The sequence below is a fragment of the Lynx canadensis genome, chromosome F1 (assembly GCF_007474595.2).
Source record: "Lynx canadensis isolate LIC74 chromosome F1, mLynCan4.pri.v2, whole genome shotgun sequence".
NCBI lineage: Eukaryota > Metazoa > Chordata > Mammalia > Carnivora > Felidae > Lynx > Lynx canadensis.
Window position 1 is genome coordinate 34,892,864 of NC_044319.2, and position 25,022 is coordinate 34,917,885.

General features: G+C 43.4%; 1 protein-coding gene and 2 long non-coding RNA genes across 15 annotated transcripts in view; 1 reads left to right on the forward strand and 2 right to left on the reverse strand.

The window, feature by feature from the left end:
• The window catches only part of CD46 (CD46 molecule), a 37,251-nt gene extending 34,918 nt beyond the window's left edge, over positions 1-2,333 (reverse strand). Inside the window, exon 1 of one of the 2 annotated variants that reach the window (XM_032591685.1) lies at positions 2,086-2,333. In XM_032591685.1, coding sequence (XP_032447576.1) covers positions 2,086-2,203 — 118 coding nt within the window. In that variant the 5' untranslated portion in view covers positions 2,204-2,333. The remainder of the gene's footprint in view (positions 1-2,085) is intronic. The other variant, XM_030301891.2, reaches the window with a different exon arrangement.
• A 76-nt stretch (positions 2,334-2,409) lies between these two features.
• Positions 2,410-25,022, forward strand: part of LOC115504762 — a 57,529-nt gene continuing 34,916 nt past the window's right edge. For 7 of the 11 annotated variants that reach the window (XR_003965795.2, XR_003965796.2, XR_003965799.2 and 4 more), the window contains exon 1: positions 2,410-2,933. This is a non-coding gene — a long non-coding RNA (uncharacterized LOC115504762). Of the gene's footprint in view, positions 2,934-12,449; positions 13,126-13,623; positions 14,302-25,022 lie in introns of those variants that run through there. The other 4 variants (XR_003965797.1, XR_003965805.1, XR_003965806.1 and 1 more) reach the window with 4 other exon arrangements.
• LOC116737826 lies at positions 8,806-24,401 on the reverse strand. Of its 2 annotated transcripts, XR_004343081.1 has the most exons (5): positions 24,391-24,401; positions 21,467-21,471; positions 17,979-18,054; positions 11,783-11,884; positions 8,806-9,052 (listed from the first exon to the last, which is right to left on the reverse strand). It is a non-coding gene; the product is annotated as an uncharacterized LOC116737826 (long non-coding RNA). The 2 variants fall into 2 exon arrangements; XR_004343080.1 differs by lacking the exons at positions 21,467-21,471; positions 24,391-24,401 and having other exon boundaries at positions 17,979-18,740.

Consider the following 25,022-nt stretch of genomic DNA (forward strand, 5'->3'; position numbering starts at 1 on the left):
TACTTAATGTGTATACAAGAGTATTGATGCTGACGCAAAAAATGGGCATCTGGAACCACAAGTGTGACAAGACAGAGGAGCTTTCTGCATTCTACTGGGGAGAGCAGAAGACACAGTTTTGCAAGGGTGACTCCCGGTCGGGGGATTTGAGGTGGAGTGTGTGGGTCCACCTGAGACGGGGTGGTCAGAGAGGGGCCTTCCGAGGGGGCAACATCTCAGCTGAGTGTGAAGGACAAGAAGGAGCCTTAGGCACAAGGGGCCGGGGGTGGATGCTCCAAGTCTAAGGGAATAGCAAGTGCAGAAGCCCCACAGTGGCAGAGTATGGCCTGTTTAAAGAGAAAACTGTTCCTGCCTCCAGTTAAATGCTGTCAGGGACTCAAGCTCCTTTCCTCCAGAGCACTTCTGCGCTACAACATATTTATTAGTAGTATGCTTGGTATCTGCCACTCCCAATAGATTTTAGCAACTATTTCTTGACGGCCACTGTGTGCATGGCACTGGGGGCCTCACAGTGAGTAATGCAGTCCCTGCTTATATCGATGTGACTGCAACCAGATCAATAGTGAAATCAGGATCATGAAAATGGGGCAGTTTTGTGAGTGCTCACCAGTGTATCCTGAGGACCAGCACAGAACCTGGCACACAGAAGACAAATATTTGGTGAATGAATGCTACTAAGGAAAGAATGCAGCATACATAACGTATACCTAATAGGCTCCTAGAAATAACTTGGGCAGAGAAACACAGGTGCAGATATAGACAGAATGAAATATACTAAAGTGCTGAAAATGGTTGTTGCTTGAATGTTAAGTGTTAAACAACGAGCACTCTTTTTTAACACACGTGCACACACACACACACATATATTACAAGCACTCATTCCTATTCAGTGAAACATTACACAAATTTAACGGATGGGCCTTCAGCTTCTGTTAATGCGTGCAAGAGAAAACCACACTGACATTATTTATCATGTTATTTCTTAGGATACTCATTTATCAGTAAGCTACCAATCTTTTTGATTCATTCAGTGGGCACCTGGATGGTTCAGTCAGTTCAGCCTCCAACTCCTGACTTTGGCTCAGGTCATGATCTCATGGTTGGTGAGTTGGAGCCCTGCATTGGACCCCACACCGCGGGGCGCCTGCTTGGGATTCTCTCTCCCTGCCTCTGCTCCTCTTCTGCTTGAGAGCGCAGGCTCTCTCACTCTCTCTCTCAAAATAAATAAAATTAAATTAAAAAAAAATTCCCTCAAATATGACCCACCCTAATGAAAAGAAGGAAATGGCCAAAAAGCCATTAGGTAATGGAACTGGGTAATGTCTATCGGATGGGAACAGGAAGATGATTCTATGTCCAAAAAAAAAAAAAACAAAACAGCATTCGACCAACACCAATATGATCTTGGACAACAAGGAGACTGTTGTCTTTAGGTACAAAAAGCAAGGTGTGGCCTTCCCAAACTCTAAGCCCCAGGGACCCACAGCATTTTTGCACTCAGAGGCTCTCAGTCAAGCTTCTCTCAAGCTGAGAAGCCCCCGTGTAAACCAAGCAGAGAGCTTCCTTACCCAACACTCGACACCATAGGCCTGGTCACTTCCGTAAAGCACACACCCGGTAACACCCAGCCTGGGGTCCCCTAACCCGGCACAAATTATACCCTCTTCCCAAGGCAGCACCCCTCCAAGAAACACAGGGCAAATATCCCCACAGGCACAGCGCGGATCCTAGCAACAGCTGCACGCACTGAACACGAAGACCAAACCTTCACCCTGAACTCCAGGTCCGCAAGTGCTCAGGCCCCGAAGCACACTCCAAGCTATCTCTGGGGTCAGGGATCCGCCCTGGGAAAACACCCGCCGCACCCATCGCCCGCAAGACTTACTCCAACGCCTCACAAGTCTTCACCTCCGGCACCCCAGAATCCCCAACCGATAGGTGCTCGCACAGCACGTCCAGGGGCACCCCCGGCCCGCGCCTGCTCCCGACCCACCAAAGAAAGCTCCGGGGCCCTGGGTCCGGTCGGCCCGCTCGCAGACCCGCTCCGGCTCGCCACTTGAGCGCACACCCGATCCAGGCTCTTACCGGAGGGCATGGGTAGCAGTAGCCCTGGGGCCACCAAAAGGATTACAAAGCAGGACAGTGAAGAGCGCCTCTCGGGGAGGCCGGGATCTACGTGGAACAGCGCGCAAGACGCCATCATCTTCCGGGAGACCAGCGGGAACCGGGGAGCTCGCCGGGCAAAGACCTTCCCGTGTGCGGGTACCAGACGCAACAATCCCCCTCGTATGCAGGTGTCAGGCTCCCTCCCAGGCGCAGGGGCGTGGCCTGAGGAAGTGAGTGGAAGTGACGGAGTTGGGCGGGAGTGAGAGGACTTCCGGACTGGGCGGGGCTAGCCAGCAGCTGGAAGCGGGACCTGCTTGGCGGCGTGCGGGACTCGGCTGGCTCAGGATGAGAAAGGGATCCGGAAGGGTGGAAAGGAAAGGAGGGCTAGGGAGTCATCTTTGTCCCTTTTCCGGAGCGGAACGCCGCTTTGAGGGAAAAGCGCCTCGCCCTGAAAATACAAACCCAGAGCCCAGGCAGCGGGTCGTCGTGGGGCCAGCACCCCTCGGGGCTCCGGTCGTGTCCTGAGGCACTCGGGACTGTCCGGACCCCTGGGCCCTTGCTTCAAGAGTTGGCAGTGATCGGGCATATTTAGGGACAATACTTGTGATTTCCGGGGCTCAGCACCTGCTCTTGGATCTTCTCAAGGCCTGCTAGATTTCAGAATCTCAAAGGTTTGGCCACTGCACTCCCAACCCCTAAGGAAAGGATGGGAGATGAATTATTAAAGGACACCGGGGCCATTAGCATATCGGGCCTCACCTCTCTGGGGCCCTTGCCCTTGAGCAACTGAATGTTTTATTGAAGAGGAAAAAACATGCACGAAAAAGGTAAGGACAAAGGAGTATTAATTGCCAATCTCCTAGAGATACTTAAAGCCAGTATTAATTGCCAATCTCCTAGAGATACTTAAAGCCGTTATTGTTGGGATGCGAGGAATTGATAAGAGAGAGCTCTTCTGGGGAAACAATCTCTTGGTGGAAAGTCAAGCGGAAAATGAAGAATGAGCCAGATCTATTTGTAGCGTTGTGATTAAACCTGTATGACTAGTAAGAGGAGAAGTAACATGACCTTTATTAAAAGAGCACACAAAAGGAGGTGACGTTTTCTTCCTATTAGCTGGCAAAGAAGGATAAACGTCAACCAGCATGAGTAAATGTATCGGGGGGCCAACACCCTCAAACTTTTGGCTTTCAAGTTGCCATATGTTAAGTTTTCAAATGGACATGACTTTTTTTTTTCTTTTTTTTTTTTCAACGTTTATTTTTGGGACAGAGAGAGACAGAGCATGAACGGGCGAGGGGCAGAGAGAGAGGGAGACACAGAATCTGAAGCAGGCTCCAGGCTCTGAGCCATCAGCCCATAGCCCGACGCGGGGCTCGAACTCATGGACCGCGAGATCGTGACCTGGCTGAAGTCTGACGCTTAACCGACTGCGCCACCCAGGCACCCCTGGACATGACTTTTAAACCACTAGTTGTTCCATTTAGGGTTCATGCCAAAGAAATCGTCAGAGCTGTGACCAAAGATGTATAATTTAGGGGGGGGAAATAAATACTAAGTGTCTAGCAAAAGTAGAAGGCAGTTTTGATAGGTGGCTTTACGGTATGAATGTCTAGGCAGAAGCAGTTAAAAATCCACGCGAGAAACTATGCAATATCTTTGTGAGTTAAAAAAAAAAAACCTCCATAAAGTATTTGACTTTTGGCATTCTCATAGAGGAATTAGTGTAAAATATTCCAGAATTAACTAATGGTGATAGTGATGAGGGAGTATGAGGCAGGCTGAGGGCAAAACACAAACTAGCACCCCCCTCTCCCACAGTGGGACATGTGTGATATTGCTTGGACACTTCCACCTACCCCAAAACCAGAAAGGACAAAAAACCAAATGGTGAAACTGTTGAGAGTCTCCACCAGTTTACCAGAAAAAGTCAGTCCCATCAACAGCCTAAAATTCAGGCTCTCCCTACTGTCTCAATGTTAATGCCTTGCTAGAGGGAAAAACAACCTTAGCTGGGCAATAGCTAGGCCTCCAAAGTCTTTAGCAAACTCCCTCTTGACTTTTTGTCCCCAGGCTCCATAAAATGGTCACCCCCACACTTACAGTGCAGGTCTTCCTGCCCATGAGTCCTGTCCCCGTGCTTTCACAAAATCACCTTTTTGCACCAAAGCCAGCTCCAAGAGTGTTTTCCTGGCCATTGGTGCCAGACCCCACGAACCCCCCATCACCCCAAAACTTCAATAGGATCATGGAGATTTCATTTTCATTGTGGTTTTTAGTTTTCTTTAATGCCCCTGTGCTACACTGGGAATCAAATGAAGAAAAAAATTGTCAAAGTCCAACTTCTACATCCACTGCTATTTCGTTCATAGAATCTCTCAGAGTTAAGTTATAATGTGAATGGTGAGGAAATGTAAGCTTTTTGTATTAACTTCAAATGCATCTTCTGGAATTATAAAATGCTGTATGCATTTAAAGAATTCTAAAGCAGAGATATACTAAAAACTTTGTGGGTTCAACAAACCGTGGAATTTCCTCTTTCTCCCAGAACAAAACAATGTCTAGATTCTTGGCACTGCGTATAAAACGTTATGTAAAGTGATACATAAAACAAACACCTTAGCATCTTAGATTGTAAAATCCAGACACTCCGTGATGACATTGACTTGAAGGAAGTATAGTTAAGGAGACAGTGAGGGGGAATTATTACTGTTAATTCTTAACAGTTGCAAAAGACTGACAGAACAGAAGTGTCCTATGGACCAATGTTGATACTTAATGCATAAAAACAGAGAATGTATTTATTGTTCTCTGTAACCATCTGTATAAAATGGTATATATCATTGACATCTCAATAGGATGAAAGCATTTTCCCATCTATTTGTGGTCTTAGAAGTAAGTGGGTTTTTTGCTTATGAGTAAATTAAAGGTTCAGAACATGGCTGGGGTTTGGTTTGTTAGTTACAAGTGCTGGATAGATTCAGGAATTGGGGTTGCACGGTTGCACTGGAACTTTCCTTCTGTCAGTAAAGTCTATCCTTGGGGTTCAGCAAACCATTCTTAATATAATTGAGTACTTTCACATTGATTAATTAATTTTCAAATGACCCAATTAAGGCTCCCTTTGAAAGGTTCTGAGCCCCATTCCCTCTTGTTCTGGACAAGCTCCATGAGACAGGGATAGAGTTCTCTTGCTGTAGCTCCAGTGCTGAGACAGTTCTGTGTCTGTAAGGTGTATAATAAAAACCTATATATACTGAATGAAATAAATGGGGGTTGCTGTCTCGTGCATCTAACATGTCTCTGCCAATTCTCCGCCACCATGGATTTACCAAATGCTGGGGAAGCTCTGAGAGATTTTGTTGTCAGAATTTTAAGATACTGGGAGCAAAGTGGGGTTTGCCTCTAAAAGGAATGAGCTACAACTGTGTGCACACAAACCGTTCCTGGATCGGGCACTGCAAGCTGTGTTACGAAGCAGAGCTGCTGTCTGTCCCTTAGCCTTGAGATCGTTTTAGTGACTTGGTTCAAAGGGAGAGTGTCGACAGTGAACTCCTTGAAGCCCTGACGGGAATGGCACTCAAGAGTCCAGGCTTTGAGTGAAGCGGGGGAGTAAACACTCATGGTTTCTGCAGCTCCCCCTGGAGATTCTGTCACACTGCTAAAGTGCAGGAGAGGAGAGCATGGAGAACATGCCTGTGCGTAGACCAGGTTTGGAGCTACGTGCTACATCTCCTTTCAGACTGTGTGAAGGCCAGTGGGGAGGAGGTAGGTGTGTGAAGATGTCTTTAAACACAGGCCAACTTCTGGAAAATAAATCGTAATGTTGGATGATTCCTGGCCTCCTAAATTAGTCTGTTTCCATCGTGCTGATCAGAGGTCGGGTAGCAGCAGGAATGGGCCTGTGAGTGCTCTCAGGAGAGGGTTTCCGCTGCCATGGTGAATTACACACGACGCATTTGTGAAAACCTGAAAGAGGATGGCTAAACAGGATGGTTCAACCATCTTGCTGATGTTGGCCCTGGGGGCTGTGCCACCGCCCTTTGTATCTGGTAAACACCTGCCATTCAGTTGACCTTCTTATTTAGCTCTTACCAGCAAGAGCATTCCTGTGGTAAGCCATTACCTGCCCCGGGATTCTAAAACAATCAAGTGCAGAAAGGAAGGTGTTTCTTAGAAGGAACACATATTCATTTTGTTTCCTCTTGGCTTGTGAAGGTTTAAAATGTAAATATATTACAAACCATAGTCCACAAGTAGATTTAGAAAGGAAAATCTTTTATCCCTTTCTTATAATGATGGAGACAGAACATTTTATTTAAATGTCATAGATTTAAACTAACGTACACCTTACACTTGCATGTACACAAAAGGCAAATGAGAAAAAAGAGAATATTAGCACTAGGAATAACTTTGGAGACCAGCTGGACCAGCCCCTGCTTTTCAGAAGGAAAATGTAAGACCAGAGGTTAACATAATTGTTCAAGAATACAAATAAAGTTTGTATTTAAAAATTTTTAATTTAAAAATTTTTAAATTTGAAATTCAGTATTTTACCCATAGTTAGTATATAGAGTATTTCCCTTATATAAATGTTGTACAGGTAAAAAAAAAGTCTCATGAATTTCTTGAAATTAAATGTCCCAGGCATCAGATAGTTGTTAACCATAATACTCACAGACCTACTTCATTCTGGGTGGAAAAAAAGGAATTTTCATTTTTTTCATGTGATAGGGAATTTTGATTCTAAAACAGCGCAGTCCCCAACAACTATTTTCTAGCCTTCCTTTAAAATGTACTTCTTCAGGGGCGCCTGGGTGGCTTTGTTAAGCAGCCGACTTCAGCTCATGTCTTGATCTCTCGGTACGTGAGTTCAAGCTGTTCAAGCTCCGGGTTGGGCTCTGTGCTGACAGCTCAGAGCCTGGAGCCTGTTTCAGATTCTGTGTCTCCCTCTCTCTGACCATCCCCTGTTCATGCTCTGTCTCTCCCTGTCTCAAAAATAAATCAAACGTTAAAAAAAATAAAAAAAAAATGTACTTCTTCAGAAGCTTAAGACGTAATAGATTTCCCTATGTTCCAGCTAAGCAAAGCCATTTAGGATCTTTTTATATATTCATAGGTCACTTCCCTTTCTTCTTTTGGTGACCTGGCTGTATATCTTTTGCCCTTTTGCAGGGAGGGGGAATGGAGAGGGATGGTTTTTGAATTTTTAACTCTCTAAATATGCCTGTTTCCCCTGTCCATGATCCAAGTTGTAATTTTTTCTTCTGGTTTGTCAGTTGACTTTGCTTATTCTGTTTTTCCCTACCTTCCATGATTTTAAAGAAAACTTCAAGTTGATGTTCAGCTCACTCTTTATATTTATCAAGGTCAATTTGGCAGAATACACTCTAAAAGCAACTTAAAACCCAGGATTACACGGTAGATAGCAGTAGTCCTATGCGAATCTATTGTTAAATATCCAGGAAGATTCTGATATTTTCTAGATTATTAGCATGACCCATAATATCACACCAGATAATTTTTGATCCGTAAGTATGTGGACTAGTTAAGGACTCCAAGACCACTTATTTATATATTAATTTTTTAACTTCTTTAAAAAAAATTTTTTTTTTTTTTTACCGTTTATTCATTTTTGAGAGACAGAGAGAGACAGAGCATGAACAGGGAAGGGGCAGAGAGAGGGGGAGACACAGAATCTGAAGCAGGCTCCAGGCTCTGAGCTGTCAGCACAGAGCCCAATGCGGGGCTCGAACTCCCGAACTGTGAGATCATGACCTGAGCCAAAGTCGGACGCTCAACCGACTGAGCCACCCAGGAGCCCCAATTTTTTAACTTCTTAAAAGTCATATTTTATTAGTTTATTTAGTGTATTCTGAATGCATACAAAAGTAAGCCAGTTGCTTTTATAATAAAATTATTCTTTTATTTAAAATAGTTATGTTTTTGTAAAGAATAGAGTAAAAGTGCTTTTGAAAATCAACTTAGGAATATCCAAAGCTCATTGTTTCAGATATTTCTCTTGAAAACCTCTTCTCCAGAATCATTTAATGTTTTTTTTTTAATAAACAGAAAATATTCTTTTCTAAGGAAGTAAAAACTGATATAGCTATATTTTACTCGGATCTAATAGGAGGAGGTTTTGCTCTATAAAAGAAAAACTATTTAAGTAAGACTTGTGTATAAAGAAACATACATGAAGAAAGGTTAGCAGAAAATGAATCGAAATATTACCAGTGGTTATCACAGAGTAGTATAATTCTATGTGACTTATTTGTTTTTCACATCGTGCCTCTGGATTTTCACATTCTCGTTAATGAGCCCATTCCATAGTATGGACATTTGAAAATAAGAAAGGAAGGGGCGCCTGGGTGGCGCAGTCGGTTAAGCGTCAGACTTCAGCCAGGTCACGATCTCGCGCTCCGCGAGTTCGAGCCCCGCGTCAGGCTCTGGGCTGATGGCTCAGAGCCTGGAGCCTGCTTCCGTTTCTGTGTTTCCCTCTCTCTCTGCCCCTCCCCCGTTCATGCTCTGTCTCTCTCTGTCCCAAAAATAAATAAACGTTGAAAAAAAAAAATTAAAAAAAAGAAAGGAAAATAACAAACTGGTAAACCAAGATCTTAGGTAACCCCTTTGTCCTTTAAGTAAGTGAGGCTATTTATATAGCCCAAGGGCAGTCTTTTCCCCTAAATGGATGGTGTGTGCTTTGAGCACAAGGACAGAGGGTGAAGGAGTGACAGTAATCCAAACTAAGAGGAGGGAGCTTTTCCTAGATTCCGGGGGCACTTCGGCATCTTCAAGTGCACATGCTTGCATCTCTGTGAGGTCACTTCCAGTTGGGATTTTATGCGTTTCACATCTTATTCTGTTGAAATGAATCGCTTCCTTCCCGACCAACATTTTAATTCGAGGTGTTCTCCAGCTTTATATACTTTGTCAAGGAAGGACACTGAAATAACAGGATATTTTTATTCAGATGACAGCATGGCTGAAATGAATTACCCAGAACTTACTGGTAATAATCATGAGGACAGTATTACACCAATTATGAGTTCAGAAGAAGTGTTTATTGCCTTCTTTAGCGGTTGCTGTGCAGGGCACAAGAAGGTATTGCATAAGCTGAGACACTTAATAGATAAGAGAGATTAATGAATAAGCTGACCTTTCCCCGTTGCTGCTTTTATCAAAGGAAAAATGTTTCTCAGCGTTGGGCAACTAAATAGAAAGAGCCTCATTCCAGAAACAGAGGTTCCTCATAACACACCAAATGTTTCTGAGTCTCTTCTGAGCCATGTTGTGGCAGGGGAAAGCAAACAGGAGCTGGTAGTTTGGAGGAGGGCCAGCCTCAGAGAACAGGTCCTCGTCCCCCACCACCGTCAAGACTGAAAGAAATCATTGTATCATCCATGATGTCCAAATGCTTCCCTGCCCATGCTGAAGCCTCTCCTCTTCCTCAAGGCCGGGAAGACTGTCCTTCTGCCAGTGGACAGATCCCTGTTGAGACCCATCGGCTCACCGGACACCCCATTATTACTGCCGCCTGATCCCCCATCATTGTTCCCTTTCTACCTCGTGACACGTCCCAACACTTGGTATCTGCGTCATCTTTGAACATTCTCACGTCCTTCAGCATGCAGCTGTGTCTTTGGAGTCTGCCTCTTTCCCTGTATCACCCTCTGCCCTTGCACTTGGCTCAGGTGCACGGGTCCTAAGCTTGGTACAGACACTAACTCACTCCTTGTCTGCCATATGTGGCCACAAATGATCAACCTCGCTCCTGTGGAACACTGTGGCCAAAAACCCAATCTTGAAAAAGACACTTGTGACAAATTCATTTCGGACTTCCTGTATCATTATTAAAACGGTGGTCAACAGTCAGTCTACACAATTTGAGATGCACCTTGATGCCAAAAAACATTTCCAAAAAGTTAGGTAAAATGAAATTTCAAACAGTTCCCTCTCAAATATCTATACTTCTCATTTGATTAAGTCCATACACAGAAATTTTGGGAAATTTAAAAAGGAGTCGTTACTCATAAGTTATCATGAGAAAGAAAACATAAGCACGATACATAGTACATGTTACAAGTGACTATGTTTGAAGAACAGAGGAATGTGCTAGTGAATACAATAGTGATAACAGGCAAAAAACAACAAATGTCATTGACTGCTGTGTGATACAAGTTTTTAATGATAAAGAAAATGGTCTTCATTTGGTGAAAACAAAATCGGGATTCGGTATTACACAGTGAATATACTCTCAGTGCATAATCTTGCAAATATTAAACAATATGTCAATAAAAGAAACTTAAAATACTAACCACTGGGTGGAAGCTATTACAGATAATTTTTATATTCTTTATATTTTTATTTTCGATGTATTTTTGGCAATGAGCACTTACTAGTCTTGAAAGGTAACAGTTTATTTGAAACATGTTATAGGAAGTGCTGTGAGTTTTAAAGAAAGACATCACTTTGGACTGGCACACTTTGGGAGAGCTCCTTAGATGAGTGAATTCTGAGCCTGATTAATGCCACTTAGATTGGAAAAAAGGTGGCAAAGTGTTTACGTACATAACCAGGCAGGAAGGAGTAGAAATCAAATGATATTTTAAGCCCTCTTGTGAAATAGTTTTTAAAGTAACTTTTGTAAAGACAACCACGCAGTCTAGGTCTCTGTGGCTTCTACTCAATTCTGCTGTTGCAGCATGAAAAGCAGCCATAAATAGGCTAACGGTGGGGGAGGCTGTGTTCCAGTAACTTTATTTACAAAAACAGTCACTTTCTAGTCCAGTGATTTTTTTTTTATGTTTATTTTTGAGAGAGAGAGAGAGAGAGAGAGAGAGAGAGAGCACAAGCAGGAAAGGGGCAGAGAGAGAGGGAGACACAGAATCTAAAGCAGGCTCCAGGCTCTGAGCTGTCAGCACACAGCCCAACGCAAGGCTCAAACCCTCAAGGGTTAAGATGGTGACGTGAGCCAAAGTTGGACACTTAACCGACTGAGCCACTCAGGCGCCCCTGGTCCCGTGATTTCTAATATTCACTTCTACGTGTGTGCCACTTTGGCACACATAGTTTGGTAATTTCCCTTTTCACCCCGGTCCTTTAGCAAACAGCTAAACAGTGACCACCCAACAGCTATGGTAGTAGGCTGGTACTTTGACTAGGTGGCATGCAGGGATGAGGTGTGGTGACAAGCCCCTGTTGGGGAGGACAGGAAACAGGAAGGAGAGAGCAGTCCTAGGAGACCTGGTGAGGCAGAGAATTCAGTGGGAGCCAGAAAGCAGGGGGAGGTAAATGCGAAGTCTCCACAGGATCCCCAGGTGATCCTGCACATTTAAGGGAAGGGGGAGCCAGGGGGACACCCAAGTGCCAAATGCTTGCATTCCACAAGAAAACGAAAGCTTGCTTCTTCTCGAAGGTTTATAGCACCAGCGCACAAAAATGCAGGAATGCTTTGAGAAAACAGTGCCCGGAGCACAGCGCTGACAGCCATCACCCAACCCCCTGGAAACAAGAATCTAAGAAAAGAACAACCAAGGCATTTCCAGTTCCTGAAGAACTTTCTATCTCTGGTGGTCCCAGTGATCCAGCCAGAGCGACATCTTAGGCACATCCTGTTCTCACTTTCGCTCTGAGTTACTGACAACTTTATGAATTCAATATGTACATTAGGTACCTGCTGTTTTCCTGATTTGTTTGCACAGTTTGAGGACTTACACCGCTGTCTTCTTGAGGATGTAAATGGATACTCTCCTTACATTTTTCATCTGTAGTTTCGCTAATTGGCAGAGGGAGAAAAATAAGACAAATCATTTTATACATTTCAGTCTTGGAAGGAAGTAGTCAGTGGCTTCCATTTTGAAATTGAGGGCATAAGTTGCCTCAGGTTTCTGAAATCTTTGCAAGATATGTAAAAAGGACACAACCAAATCCCACCTCTCAAGACTAAATAACTCCTGTACGTTGCCAGGAGACTAGAGTTGCTTATACTCAAGTGTCCATGCCTTCAAAGGACATTTGCTTCCAAAGTCATTTTGACTGGTAAATACTGTTTACCACCAGGTGGTGACATTTAGGCTTCACAAGGGCAACAGCTTTGCACAACAATCTTACACAAGGCTTCCTTCTTCTGCTACAGCGAAGATGGAAGTTCTGTTTTGTGTACAGTTAACACCCAGAGTTTGGAAAGCAGCAGCAGTTGTCCGGAGGCGTATGAGGACTAGGGTAAATCCAAGCATTTAAGCACTTTTATTTATTTTTTTTTAATTTTTTGAAATGTTAGTGGGGGAGGGGCAGAGAGAGAGGGACACACAGAATCCGAAGCAGGCTCCAGGTTCTGAGCTGTCAGCACAGAGCCTGACTCCGGGCTTGAAGCCATGATCATGACCTGAGCCGAAGTTCACTGCTCAACCAACTAAGCCTGCCAGGAACCCCTAAGCACTTTTAAATGTCAATAACAATCACATGTAAATAACAATAGCTCACACTTTCTGACATTCATCCTAACTGAGGCACCATGTTAAGTGAGGTAGGAACTATTATTGTCCCCACATTACAGACAAGGAAAATAAAGTTTAGAGAAGATGAGTGCCTTGCTGAGGGTTTCATAGCTAGTAAGTGGGTGTGACAGGGCTCCTAATGATTGCAAAGCCCTCATCTTACCTGGGATGCTACTCTACCTCTTTGGGAGTTGTTTAAGCACTTCATTTTACATAAACGAAATGGTAAATGGTACAATACCAGTACCCTTAGAGGTCAAATATGTGTGGTATTGGGGACTGAAGGATCGAAGCGCAAAGAGTTAACTCACTCCACCGCCTCCCAGTACTTCCTCATTGCTCAGTTAGTCTTTACCCTTTGGTGGAAATTACAATGAGGGCATCCCTGAGACAAAGAGGAAGACTGAGTCAGAAGCCAAAGTGTTCCCAGAATGCGGAAGGACAAACTTGAGATCCACGCCTGAGGAAGAGTAGAGGGTTGTACTGACGGGTGTTATGGGCGTCCACGGAGCAATGACTAGTAAGTGGTTAGCCAAGGAATGGCTGAAAGGGGTTTTGGATGATGACCAGTACATGGGCCTGAGAGAATACAACCTTGGTATGTGCTGAGTGGATGGCTATCCACTTGATTGGTGGTAGTCAATGTGGGCATGGGGTAATGCAGGGATACTTCATAGAGGGCGGTCTTAGTAATTTTGTCACTCCAAGCATCATACCAATGAAGACTTTGTAGCTTTATCTGAGTATATACAAGAAGGCTGTTTTGTATGGGAATGGGAATGGATCAGAGGCAGAAGCAAGGAGCAAGGCTAAATGGGCTATGAATGCAGGAATTTAACAGTATTATTCCTCAGTGATCAGTGCATGACTTATCCTGCTTAACATTTGCCACAAATCAGGGTGCTTGGATGGCTCAGTGCATTGAGCATCTGACTCTTGAGTTTTGATCAGGTCATGATCCCGGGGTCGTGGGATCAAGCCCTGTGTCAGGGTCCATACTGAGCGAGTATGGAGCCTGCTCAAGATTCTCTCTCTCTCTCCCTCTGCACCCCCTTCTCTCTCTAAAAAACAAAAAAACAACATTTGCCACAAATTCTTGTGTAAATATACTTTGAAATGGAATGTATGCAGAGATGACATGTTTTTTACTAGTGAAAAGCCAGTAAAGTCAAGTCATCAAACTTGCTAGTCTATGTGAATGGACAGGACAATTTTCACTAAGCCTAATAAGGACAGAAGCCCTTCCCGAATTACTGTAATTTCCTTAGAGGCTGATAACTCAGGATAGAGTAAAAGGGAGAGACTGCATACTATTCTCTAGGATACCTGCCCCATGTACCAGACTAGCTAAAAAAAACCCAAACAAACAACAACACACATACCAATAAAATGGACAGGGTAAAGTACTATAAGAAAAAAAGGAAACCTTCCACTTTTGTGCTATATGCAGTTCTGGGTGGTACAGAATCAAATTCAGAAATGGCAGCTGAGATTATTACCGGGTAGCTGAATGGGTTCAGGGTCCTAAGATCATCGGGACTGAAGCCCTACTCCTGGAGGACCACCTGCTGGTACGATTTTAAGCCAGCCACTGAATTTCTCTGCACCTCAGACCCTTCTCTGCTTTGGGATAACAATGCAATTGGACCTACCTACCTCACAGAGTTGCTCTGAGGGTCAACGAAGACAATAAATGGTAAAATATTTTGTAAACAAATACATTAGCTGTTGCTATTATCCTATTAATCCTGACTGCTGTACAATTGGAAGTCAAAAAATCATTAACTAAAAATGATTTTTTTGTGCCTAGTGTTGATCTCTGCTTACGAGAAGCTCATTTTCTGCTTGGTGTGTGTGTGTGATTTGGGGCGGGGGGTGATTAGTGAGGAAGGTAGGGGGGTTAAGGAGATGAGAAATAATTTAACAGAGTGTGGGGAACGCAGCGTGGGGCAGAGGGAGCAAACGTACCGAGTAATTAGACATGCTGAATCTGGGAAAGCTAAGGACCGAGGAGGCATATGAAATCATCAGTGATGTGACATAAGTCCAAAGCAGCCTTGCTTACCAAGTCCAGTGGCAGAATATTAAAACAACGAGCATCCTTGAAACCTGTGGTAAGTTTAGGACAATTAAAAACGTACTACCCGGTAGACAGTTGCCGCCGAATTCCCTGGCGGAGGAGAGGGCTAGCTACAGTCAAGTCCTTCAGTCCTGGGTCATAACACAACCACAGGAAGATGCCACTATTTGATCACAACCCTGCTTTGTGCTGGACACTAACCAACACCTCAGCCCGTTGACTCCTATTTTGTAGCTGGTATTTTCTATGCTAACCCCACTTCGGGCCACTTCTCCTGCCTTGCTCTTTAAACAGGGCAGAAGAAAACAATCTTCTTTTCTTTTTTTTTTTTTTTAAATTTTTTTTTTCAACGTTTATTTATTTTTGGGACAGAGAGAGACAGAGCATGAACGGGGGAGGGGCAGAGAGAGAGGGAGACACAGAATCGGAAGCAGGCTCCAGGCTCTGAGCCATCAGCCCAGAGCCCGACGCGGGGCTCGAACTCACGGACCGCGAGATCGTGACCTGGCTGAAGTCGGACGCTTAACCGACTGCGCCACCCAGGCGCCCCTAACATTTATTCATTTTTGAGAGACAGCGACAGAGTGTGAGCAGGGGAGGGGCAGAGAGAGAGAGGGAGACACAGAATCGGAAGCAGACTCCAGGCTCTGGGCTGTCAACACAGACCCCAACGTGGGGCTCGAACTCACGAACCTGAAAGATCGTGACCTGAGCCGAAGTTGGACACTTCAACCAACTGAGCCACCCAGGCGTCCCTTCATCGCCTTTATTCTAATTAATTAATTAATTGTGTGTCTAATTTGTAGTCTCTGTGCCACCACTGGAATGAAAACTCCATAAAGGAGTCCATCTTTGCTGATGGATACACAACAAACCTCAGAACTGTCCTTGGGGCAGGGAAGTACTCAATAAAATATTTACAAAATGAAATGAGCCGTGCTAAAACATCACCTAAGAGTGTTCCCACAAAATGTAGCGTGTTGTCTCCTGTGTCGGAGAGGTAGACTCGCGCCTGCAACCCTCCAGGCCTGGTGTGATCCTGCGTCTCCCATGGAGCAGACCATTCCTTCTACACTGTTCTGTCAGTCTTTTGGGGCTCTGACATAAACTGCTCTTCTGTCGAGGTCATAGTCTGTGCCTGTCACATGGCTTCCTTCTCGTTACTGTAAGGAACTTTCTTCCCTTCCTGTGAGGAAAGCTTGGGATCCAGATAAGAACAATCAATCTGCACCCACACAAGGACACAGAACAATGATTACTCACCCAACTGCTTCCAAGAACAAGGTCTTGGGTATTCCGATTATTTAAGCACAACACCCCCTCCTGCTAATCTCACTTACGTGTTATTTCTAACACGAAAATAAATGGCATTTTCTTAAAGTAATTCACTCACTCCAAGAAGTGAAAACAGGCCAAATACATACATACATACATACATACATACATACATGTTTAGCTAGGTTTTGAAATTTTTATGGATTACATATGTATGATATGTTCTATGGTGGATTATTTAGACGTTTGGGAGGTTTTACTCCATGATCTTTTTCCCTGCCACATCCCTGGTTGCTACTGGTCAGCAAATGCTTATGCCATGGCTTTATACTTCTAAAGAACATAGGGACGACAGGAGGCAGGTTCAAAGCCATGGAGTACATGAAGAAATGGCATATGATCTGAGGGTACTTAGAGGGGATGAGATCACCATTTCTAAGGAAATCATTTTTATGAAATGGCTGTTGAATCTTTTTCATGCCCAAGGGTGATAATAGGAGGGAACCATCTTAAGTTACATGGGTGAAACGAATCAATAGCTGGGCTAGGGAATTCGATCGGCAGTTGATGAACTTGGACCAGGCCACAGGAGTCGGAATGAAGTAGTTGGAAGGGAGGAGGAGAGAGACTGTTGTGAATATCTCTAAGAGAAGAGTCGTGTACTCTGGCTGGTTTTAACCGGACATTGGTCCAGAAATAGAAAATTAGAAGCCCCAGCTACTTTAATTCAGCCTTAATTTTTTAAAAAGCCTAATTAAAAAATTTTTCGACTCAAATTATAGTAGTAGTAAAAGAGGAACTTTGAGGGGAAAAGGTTATTGACACAAAGGCTTTTGCTAACATCAAGCATTAAGGCTACTTTCACTTTCTATTTATAGTGCAGATGAGGGAAACATATTTACTTGTCAAACCGCAACATCTAGAGAACATTTGTTATGAAGGATAAAACCGTATCTTAAATGTAAATCCCTACTAATTGCTTTACCATGAAATTAAGTTCCTGACTAGATCATTAAGATGTTCTGCTGTGATGCTCTGCCTTTAAAAAGTTTACACTGGCCTCCTCCGTGAAATAGCAACTTTTGTTTCTGTTAGGCTTCTTTTGGAGACTGCATTTGCTTAGAAAAAGTTATAAACTGTTTCTCATGGGTGTCGAATTTGCTTATCAAGGTGATAACATTGATCTGATTGACTTTGAGCTCCCAGATTTTGTTCTAAATAAGTCAGTTAACACAAACACCATATATGTTCTCTTCCTAGTCAAAACTGTTTCTTTATCTAATCCTTGCAAGGTTTTAGCAAGTTTAAAACTTGGGTGAGTTTAGGGCGCCTGGATGGCTCAGTTGGTTAAGCACCTGACTCTGGATTTTGGCTCAGGTCATGATCTCAGTTTGTGAGATCAAGCCCTGAGCTGGGCTCCATGTTGACAGTTCAGAGCCTGCTTGGGATTCTGTCTCTCCTTCTCGCTCTCTGCCCTTCCCCCTCTCGCACCCACACGCACGCTCTCTCTCACTCTCTCTCTCTCTCTCAAAATAAATAAACTTTAAAAAAAAATAGGTGGATTTATAAAATATTTTTTAACACCCTACACAAAGCCTCAATTCTTCGACACTGGCAGCCTGTGATGTATGTTCCAGTGGGCACACTGTAACTCCTAGTGCCTTGATGTAACTCCTAGCGGTCTGTTTGGAATGTTTCAGCAAAACCGGGATAGCAACGGCCTCATCAACACTTTTGGAAAATTCCTTCTATTTTCCTTTGGGTAAAACTTGAGTACTTCTTAAAATCCCAAGCTTTTTTTTTTTTTTTTTTTAAAGTATTCTTATTATCATGTATTTCTTTTAGTGTGAATATTTCTCTATCCATCATGTGTGTCAAGGGCCTTCTTTATAATTATGAATCGTATCAGAGATTATCTAGTAGTGCTTGTTCTGAGGTTTTCTTTTACTTCTCTTTGGCTTCCAAGAGGAGGCAAGGACACTTACAACCTTTTTCTAGGCGAGTTTGGTTGTACTTACCCTTGTTTGTGCTTTACAATTATCCAACCGGCCACGATGACGGGTAAAAGAAAGAAGATCGTGCCAAAGAAAATGCCTAGGCAGTAAAACAGAGTCATTGAGTGCATGGCAAATATAACCTTAAACAATGAATATCTAGTCCCGCTAGAGGCTGCCAGTGAGTTTTTTTATAAACTATAAATTCTGCCTTTAAGAAACCCCTCACACAGGCTTAGCTTGAAGATTTTCCCTCTGCTCCTGGTTTGATCTGGTGCATTAGTCTTCCTGCCCCAGGGTCACAGACGAGGGGTGAGCAGAGCAGTGCGTAACCTTTGGTCCAAAGCAGCCTTTCATCAAGGAGCCGAGAACCGCCCGGGAGCTCCTGGCTGTGGCGCCCGGGGCCCCGCACTCGTGTCTTATGTCAGGCACAGGCCACCGACTCCACTGATCCCTGCAGGCAAAGTCTCACCAAACCACTCCTCTTGCACAGGCAGGTCACAGAAATGGCTAAGAAAATTGATCTTGTGGCTTCTAATTCGCGCAAGCGGGCATGACTACCATCCTGAAGGATCTTCCCGGGTTGTAAACCAAAGGGGACGTTGTGTTCTCCAGCCCCGTTAAAATAGGAAGGATGATGATTATTCACTTGTAATGGTTCAAAGACGGTGTAGAACCTTCGATAGAGGACACTCACTCACTCTGTGCCTGTGAGGATACCAGTCTTGCCACACCATGGCCTGAATGTAGACTCTTTTCCTTCTGACTGAAATCGTAAGAGATTTTGAGGGGCATCTGGGTGGCTCAGTTGGTTAAGCGTCCGACTCTTGGTTTTGGCTCAGGTCCTGATCTCACTGTTGTGAGATTGAGCCCTGTGTTGGGCTCAGTATGGAGCCTGCTTTGGATTCTCTCTCTCTCTCTCTCTCTCTCTCTCTCTGCCCTTCTCCCCTGCTCATACTCTTTCTCTTTCCAAAATAAAAAATGATAATAATAAAAAGAGATTTTTATCTTTCTCTCCTTTTTTTTTCTTTTTTTTGAGAGGGAGAGAGAGAACACATGTGCAAGAGAGCCAGGAGGGGAGGGGTAGAGGAAGAGAGAGAGAGGGAGAGGGAGAATCTTAGGCAGGCTCTATGCTCAGAGTGGAGCCTAATGCAGACCTCGATCCCATAATCCTGGGATCATGACCTCAGCTGATATCAAGAGACAGGCACTCAACTAACTGACTGAGCCACCCAAGCGCCCCTGAGATTTTCTCCGTTGTACCTGGACTGTGTGACTGGCTGTGTGCCTGGAGGACGGTTCCATCCCCATCAGCCTTGCACCCCCTCCTAGAGGCCCCGGGACACCCAGCTGCACTTGCAGTGCGGCTGGAATCAGACTTGCCGCCTGCACGGTCAAGTGCCGGACCCCAGGGAGCACCACCGGACCCATCTCTTACACAGGCTGACCGATTTCTCCTGGTGTTCAGAGTCTGTTTTTGTCTAGCACCATTTGAAATCGGTTATGATGTAGGGGGAAAAGCAGCAGCCTCGAAACCTCACGCCAAGTCTGGTGAGCAACAGCCTCTGTTCTCCTGGAAGACGTGGTCTCCCGGAAGACGGATGGGCAGAGCGTGGGGAAGGACGATCATGCTTTTTTCACTAACTTCTTTCACTGCATTAATGATACATTATTGTAGAGGTAAAAGAGAATTTAACGTATTTTTGAAACAAATCACTATAATGTTTCTGATGTCCTGGGGTGCATTTTGCTAAAATGTGGCAGTGCTGTATATTCTGTAAATGGCTGCTGTCCAATTCTCTTTCGGTTAAGAGTCTATTCATGCGGGTTTTCAGTCGGTCGGACATCCGATTCTTGATTTCGGCTCAGGTCATGATCCTCTCTCTGTCCCTTGCTTGTGTATGCTCTCTCTCTCAAAATAAATACGTATTTTTTTTTTAAAGAAGAGTCTAGGGGTGCCTGGGTGGCGCAGTCGGTTAAGCGTCCGACTTCAGCCAGGTCACGATCTCGCGGTCCGGGAGTTCGAGCCCCGCGTCAGGCTCTGGGCTGATGGCTCAGAGCCTGGAGCCTGTTTCCGATTCTGTGTCTCCCTGTCTCTCTGCCCCTCCCCTGTTCATGCTCTGTCTCTCTCTGTCCCAAAAATAAATAAATGTTGAAAAAAAAAATTTAAAGAAGAGTCTATTCATGCATCCTGACCTGAATATTTTACTCTATGTTTCCATTTCTTTGTGTTCTTCTTCAGTTTCCTTTCTAAGCTTTCTATAGTTTTCAGCATACAGATCTTTTACATCTTTGCTCAGGTTTATTCCCAGGTATTTTATAGTTCTCGATGCAATTGTAAATGTGATCAATTTCTTCATTTTTCTTTCTGTTGCTTCATTATTGGTGTATAGAAATGCAGCCGATTTCTGTACATTGATTTTGTATCCTGCAACTTTGCTGAATTCATGTATCAGTTCTAGCAGCTCTTTGGTGGAGTCTTTCAGGTTTTCCATGTAAAGTATCATGTCATTTTCGAAAAGTGAAAGTTTGACTTCTTCATTGCCAAGTGGGATGCCTTTTATTTCATTTTGTTGTCAGATTGCTGATGCTAGGACTTCCAACACTATGTTAAACAACACTGGTGAGAGTGGACATCCCCGTTGTGTTCCTGATCTCAGGGGAAAACTCTCAGTTTTTCCCCATTGAGGATGATATTAGCTATGGGCTTTTCATATATGGCTTTTATGATGTTAAAGTATGTTCCTTCTATCCCAACTTTCTTGAGGGTTTTTATTGGGAAAGGATGCTGAATTTTGTCAAATGCTTTTTCTGCATCTATTGACAGAATCATATGGTCCTTATTCTTTCTTCTATTAATGTGATGTATCACATTGATTGATTTGTGAATATTGAACCAGCCCTGCAACCCAGGAATGAATCCTACTTGATCATGGTGAATAATTCTTTTAACGTACTGTTGAATTTGATTTACTAGTATCTTGTTGAGAATTTTTGCATCCATATTCATCAGGGATATTGGCCTGTAGTCTCCTTTTTAGTGGGATCTCTTTCCGGTTTGGGAATCAATGTAATGCTGGCTTCAGAGAATAAGTCCAGAAGCTTTCCTTCCATTTCTATCTTTTGGAACAGCTTAAGAAGGATAGGTATTAACTCTGCTTTAAGTGTCTGGTAGAATTCCCCTGGAAAGCCATTTGGCCCAGGACTCTTATTTGTTGGGAGATTTTTGATAACTTATTCCATTTCTTCACTGGTTATGGGTCTGTTGACATTTTCTATTTCTTCCCATTTGAGTTTTGGTAGTGTGTGGGTGTCTAGGAATTTGTCCATTTCTTCCAGGTTGTCCAGTTTGTTGGCATATAATTTCTCATAGTGTTCTCTAATAATTGTTTGTATTTCTCTGGTGTAGGTTGTGATCTCCTCTTTCATTCATGATATCATCAGGGTTCTCTCTTTTCTTTTTGAGAAGTCTGGCTAGGGGTTTTTCAATTTTGTTTATTTTTTCAAAAAACCAGCTCTTATATTCATTGATCTGTTCTACTGTTTTGTTTTGTTTTGTTTTTTTGATTCTACATTGTTTATTTCTGCTCTGATCTCTATTATTTCTCTTCTTCTGCTGGCTTTGGGATTTCTTTGCTTTTCTGCTTCTAGTTCCTTTAGGTTTGTGGTTAGGTTTTGTATTTGGGATTTTTCTTGCTTCTCGAGGTAGGCCTGAATTGCAATGTATTTTCCCCTTAGTACTGCCTTTGCTGCATCCCAAAGGGTTTGGACTGTTGTGTTTTCAATTTCATTTGTTTCCATATATTTTTAAATTTCTTCTTTAATTGCCTGGTTGACCCAATCATTCTTTAGTAGGATGTTCTTGCATTTGGAGGCTTTCCCAAAAAATTTTTTGTGGTTGATTTCAAGTTTTATAGCATTGTGATCTCAAAATATGCATGGGATGATCTCAACTCTTTTATATTTATTGACAGCTGTTTTGTTACCCAGTATGTGATCTATCTTGGAGAATGTTCCATGTGCACTTGAGAAGAATGTGTATTCTGCTGCTTTTGAATGAAAAGTTCTGAATATATCTGTCAAGTCCATCTGGTCCAGTGTATAATTCAAGGCCATTGTTTCTTTATTGATTTTCTGCCTAGATGATCTGTCCATTGTTGTAAGTGGAGTATTAAAGTCTCCTGCAAATACTGTATTCTTATCAATAAGATTGCTTATGTTTGTGATGGATTTGTATATTTGGGTGCCTTCAAGTTGGGAGCATAAACATTTACAATTATTATCTCTTCTTGATGGATAGGCCCCATAATTATGATATAATGTCCTTCTTTCATCTCTTGTTACAGTCTTTATTTAAAATTTGTTTTGTCTGATATAAGTATGGCTACTCCAGCTTTCTTTTGACTTCCACTAGCATGATAGATGGTTCTCCATCACCTCGCTTTCAATCTGAAGGTGTCCTCAGGTCTCAAATGAGTCTCTGGTAGACAGCATATAGATGGATCTTGTTTTTTTATCCATTCTGATACCCTATGTTTTTTGATCGGATCATTTAGCCTATTTATATTCAGAGTTATTATTGAAAGATACGGATTTAGTGCCACTGTGATATCTGTAGGTTTCATGCTTGTGGTGATGTCTCTGGTCCTTTGTGGTCTTTGCTGCTTTCCATTCACAGAGTCCCCCTTAGGATCTCCTGCAGGGCTGGTTTAGTGGTCATGAACTCCTTCAGTTTTTGTCTTTCTGGGAAAGCCTTTATCTCTCCTTCTATTCTGAATGACAGCCTTGCTGGATAAAGGACTCTTGGCTGCATATTTTTCCTATTCATCACATTGAATATTTCCTGCCACTCCCTTCTGGCTAACTACCCTTATGTGTCTACCTTGTAGGCTAAGGCCCGTTTGTCCCTAGCTGCTTTCAGAATTCTCTCTTTATCTTTGTATTTTGCCAGTTTCACTCTAATATGCCGTGGAGAAGAACTATTCTTGTTAAATCTGAAGGGAGTTCTCTATGCTTCCTGGATTTGGAAGTCTGCCTCCTTCCCCTTCATATATATATAAGAATTGACCAAGAATCAAATCAGAAAATTGAAAACCACTGGACCGATATCTGATGGTGCCTTGGAACCAGTGGCTGCACTGGTCTGGAGGACGGGCCGTCTGGTTTGGTCCCACGGAGGGGTGTGGTTTGGTGTAGGTGGGTCCCGCCTCCACTGTGGGCCCACTGTCGATTCCCTGAAGCCCCACCATGTTGGTCATCAGGCAAAAAATAGCAACACCCCAGTCTCTCCACCCTCCCCACCAGGTGTCCCAAACCACTCTGTTCAGGCTGTCCTCACAGTGCCCCTAGCATGAGTGGGCCAGTTTGTTTCCCTCCACACTCTTCTGTGCCTCCCAGGCACTGGGCCGGAGGCCATTAGCTTACCACAAATGGCAGTAGGTAGAACTCATGGAAATGCTGAACCCTGGCCCCACCTGGGACCTAGGGAATCAGAATTTGCATTTCAAAAAGACTTACTACACATGAAATTGAAGTGCAGTCCCATGGGGTCCTACACCAGGAATTCTCCAATAATGAACATCGATTACAAATGGAAGGGGTGTTTTCCTGGGAGCCTTTTCACGTGGTGCTGGGTGACCAGTTGACCATTTTCCCAAACACCATAACTGTCATCTGAACAATAGTGGTTTCCAGATTCTCACTGAAGCCACCAGCCCTAAGCACCAGGATGGCAGAACTCTTGCTTGATTTCCATAGATGGGCGCAAGGCTTGCCACGGCCACAGAAAATGGTTCAAGTTTTTAAAAGCTGCGTAAGGGAGATAAATGATGTTAACGTAAGTAGCTTGTGCGAACATCAGTTTTACTACCCAGCTGCAAATGTTCTTGGGGTAGCAAGTCAGGAGTCAGAGTGGGGAACTTTCTCCACGGGATCTATACTTGTGGTGATTTGTTTACCTTCAGGTACGGAACTGAGAGGGAAGGAAGATGTTATTGACCACAGACCCCAGTATTGGATTTCTCCCATATTTAAGCAACGAGGGGCAGAGTTAAGCCCTTTTGGAATGGTAATTTCACAGAAGGAAAGCAGAAAAGACCTAGTTAATACTGGATACAACATGAAATTAAAAACGGCTTCTGGGAATCACCGCAATGGTCGGAGCCTGTGAACAATGACAAAGTTGGAAGGACTTCGGGACTGTCAATGCCCGGGAAGGCCACAGGAGGGCAGCAGTGCCCCGTCATGGAAAGGCTGACGGCTTCAGTTTAGTGCAACCTTTTTTTTTAATTTTTATTTTTTATGTTTATTTACTTTTAAGAATGAGAGAGAGCGTGAGCAGGAGAGGGGCAGAGAGAAGGAGACACAGAATCCAAAGCAGGCTCCAAGCTCCAAGCTGTCAGCACAGAGCCTGACATGGGGCTCAAACTCATGGAACATGAGATCATGACCTGAGCCAAAGTGGGACGCCTAACAGACTGAGCCACCCAGGCGCCCCATAGTGTAACCTTTTCTGAAATGAACCTGGAAATGATGAAAGCAACCATGCGTAAGGGGGGAGGAAATGCATGGACACTCAATTTTTACATCTTTCTGGAAGTCAGTAGACTATGTTAAAATCCTGCTCTTAAGTAAAAATATGCAAATTTGTAAAAGATCTAAGAAAGTGCATTCTTGGTTAAAATTAAGTTTAACTGTCAGACATTATTAAGATTTCAAATACCAGAGCGGTTGTTTCTTTAAAGCTAGAGTATTCTGTAACAATGCAAATTCCGATTTGTGCCCATCCTCTCCCTCTTCAGCATTGTTTGAGAAGACTTTTGGTAGTCACCTTTTCACCTTAAAAGCTCCCCTGGTTACCAAAAAAAAAAAAAAAAAAAAAAAAAAAAAAAAAAACCAAAAACCAAAAAACAACAACAAAAAAAACTTCCTTGTATATTTTATACCAATTTAAAAAATATGCTACACTCTCAATCTAAAGCCATATACAATTTAATAAGTTATTTTCTATATTTATAAACAACCTAACTTTCATCCAGAGCTGTTATCAGAAAGATTGCCTCTGTTTTT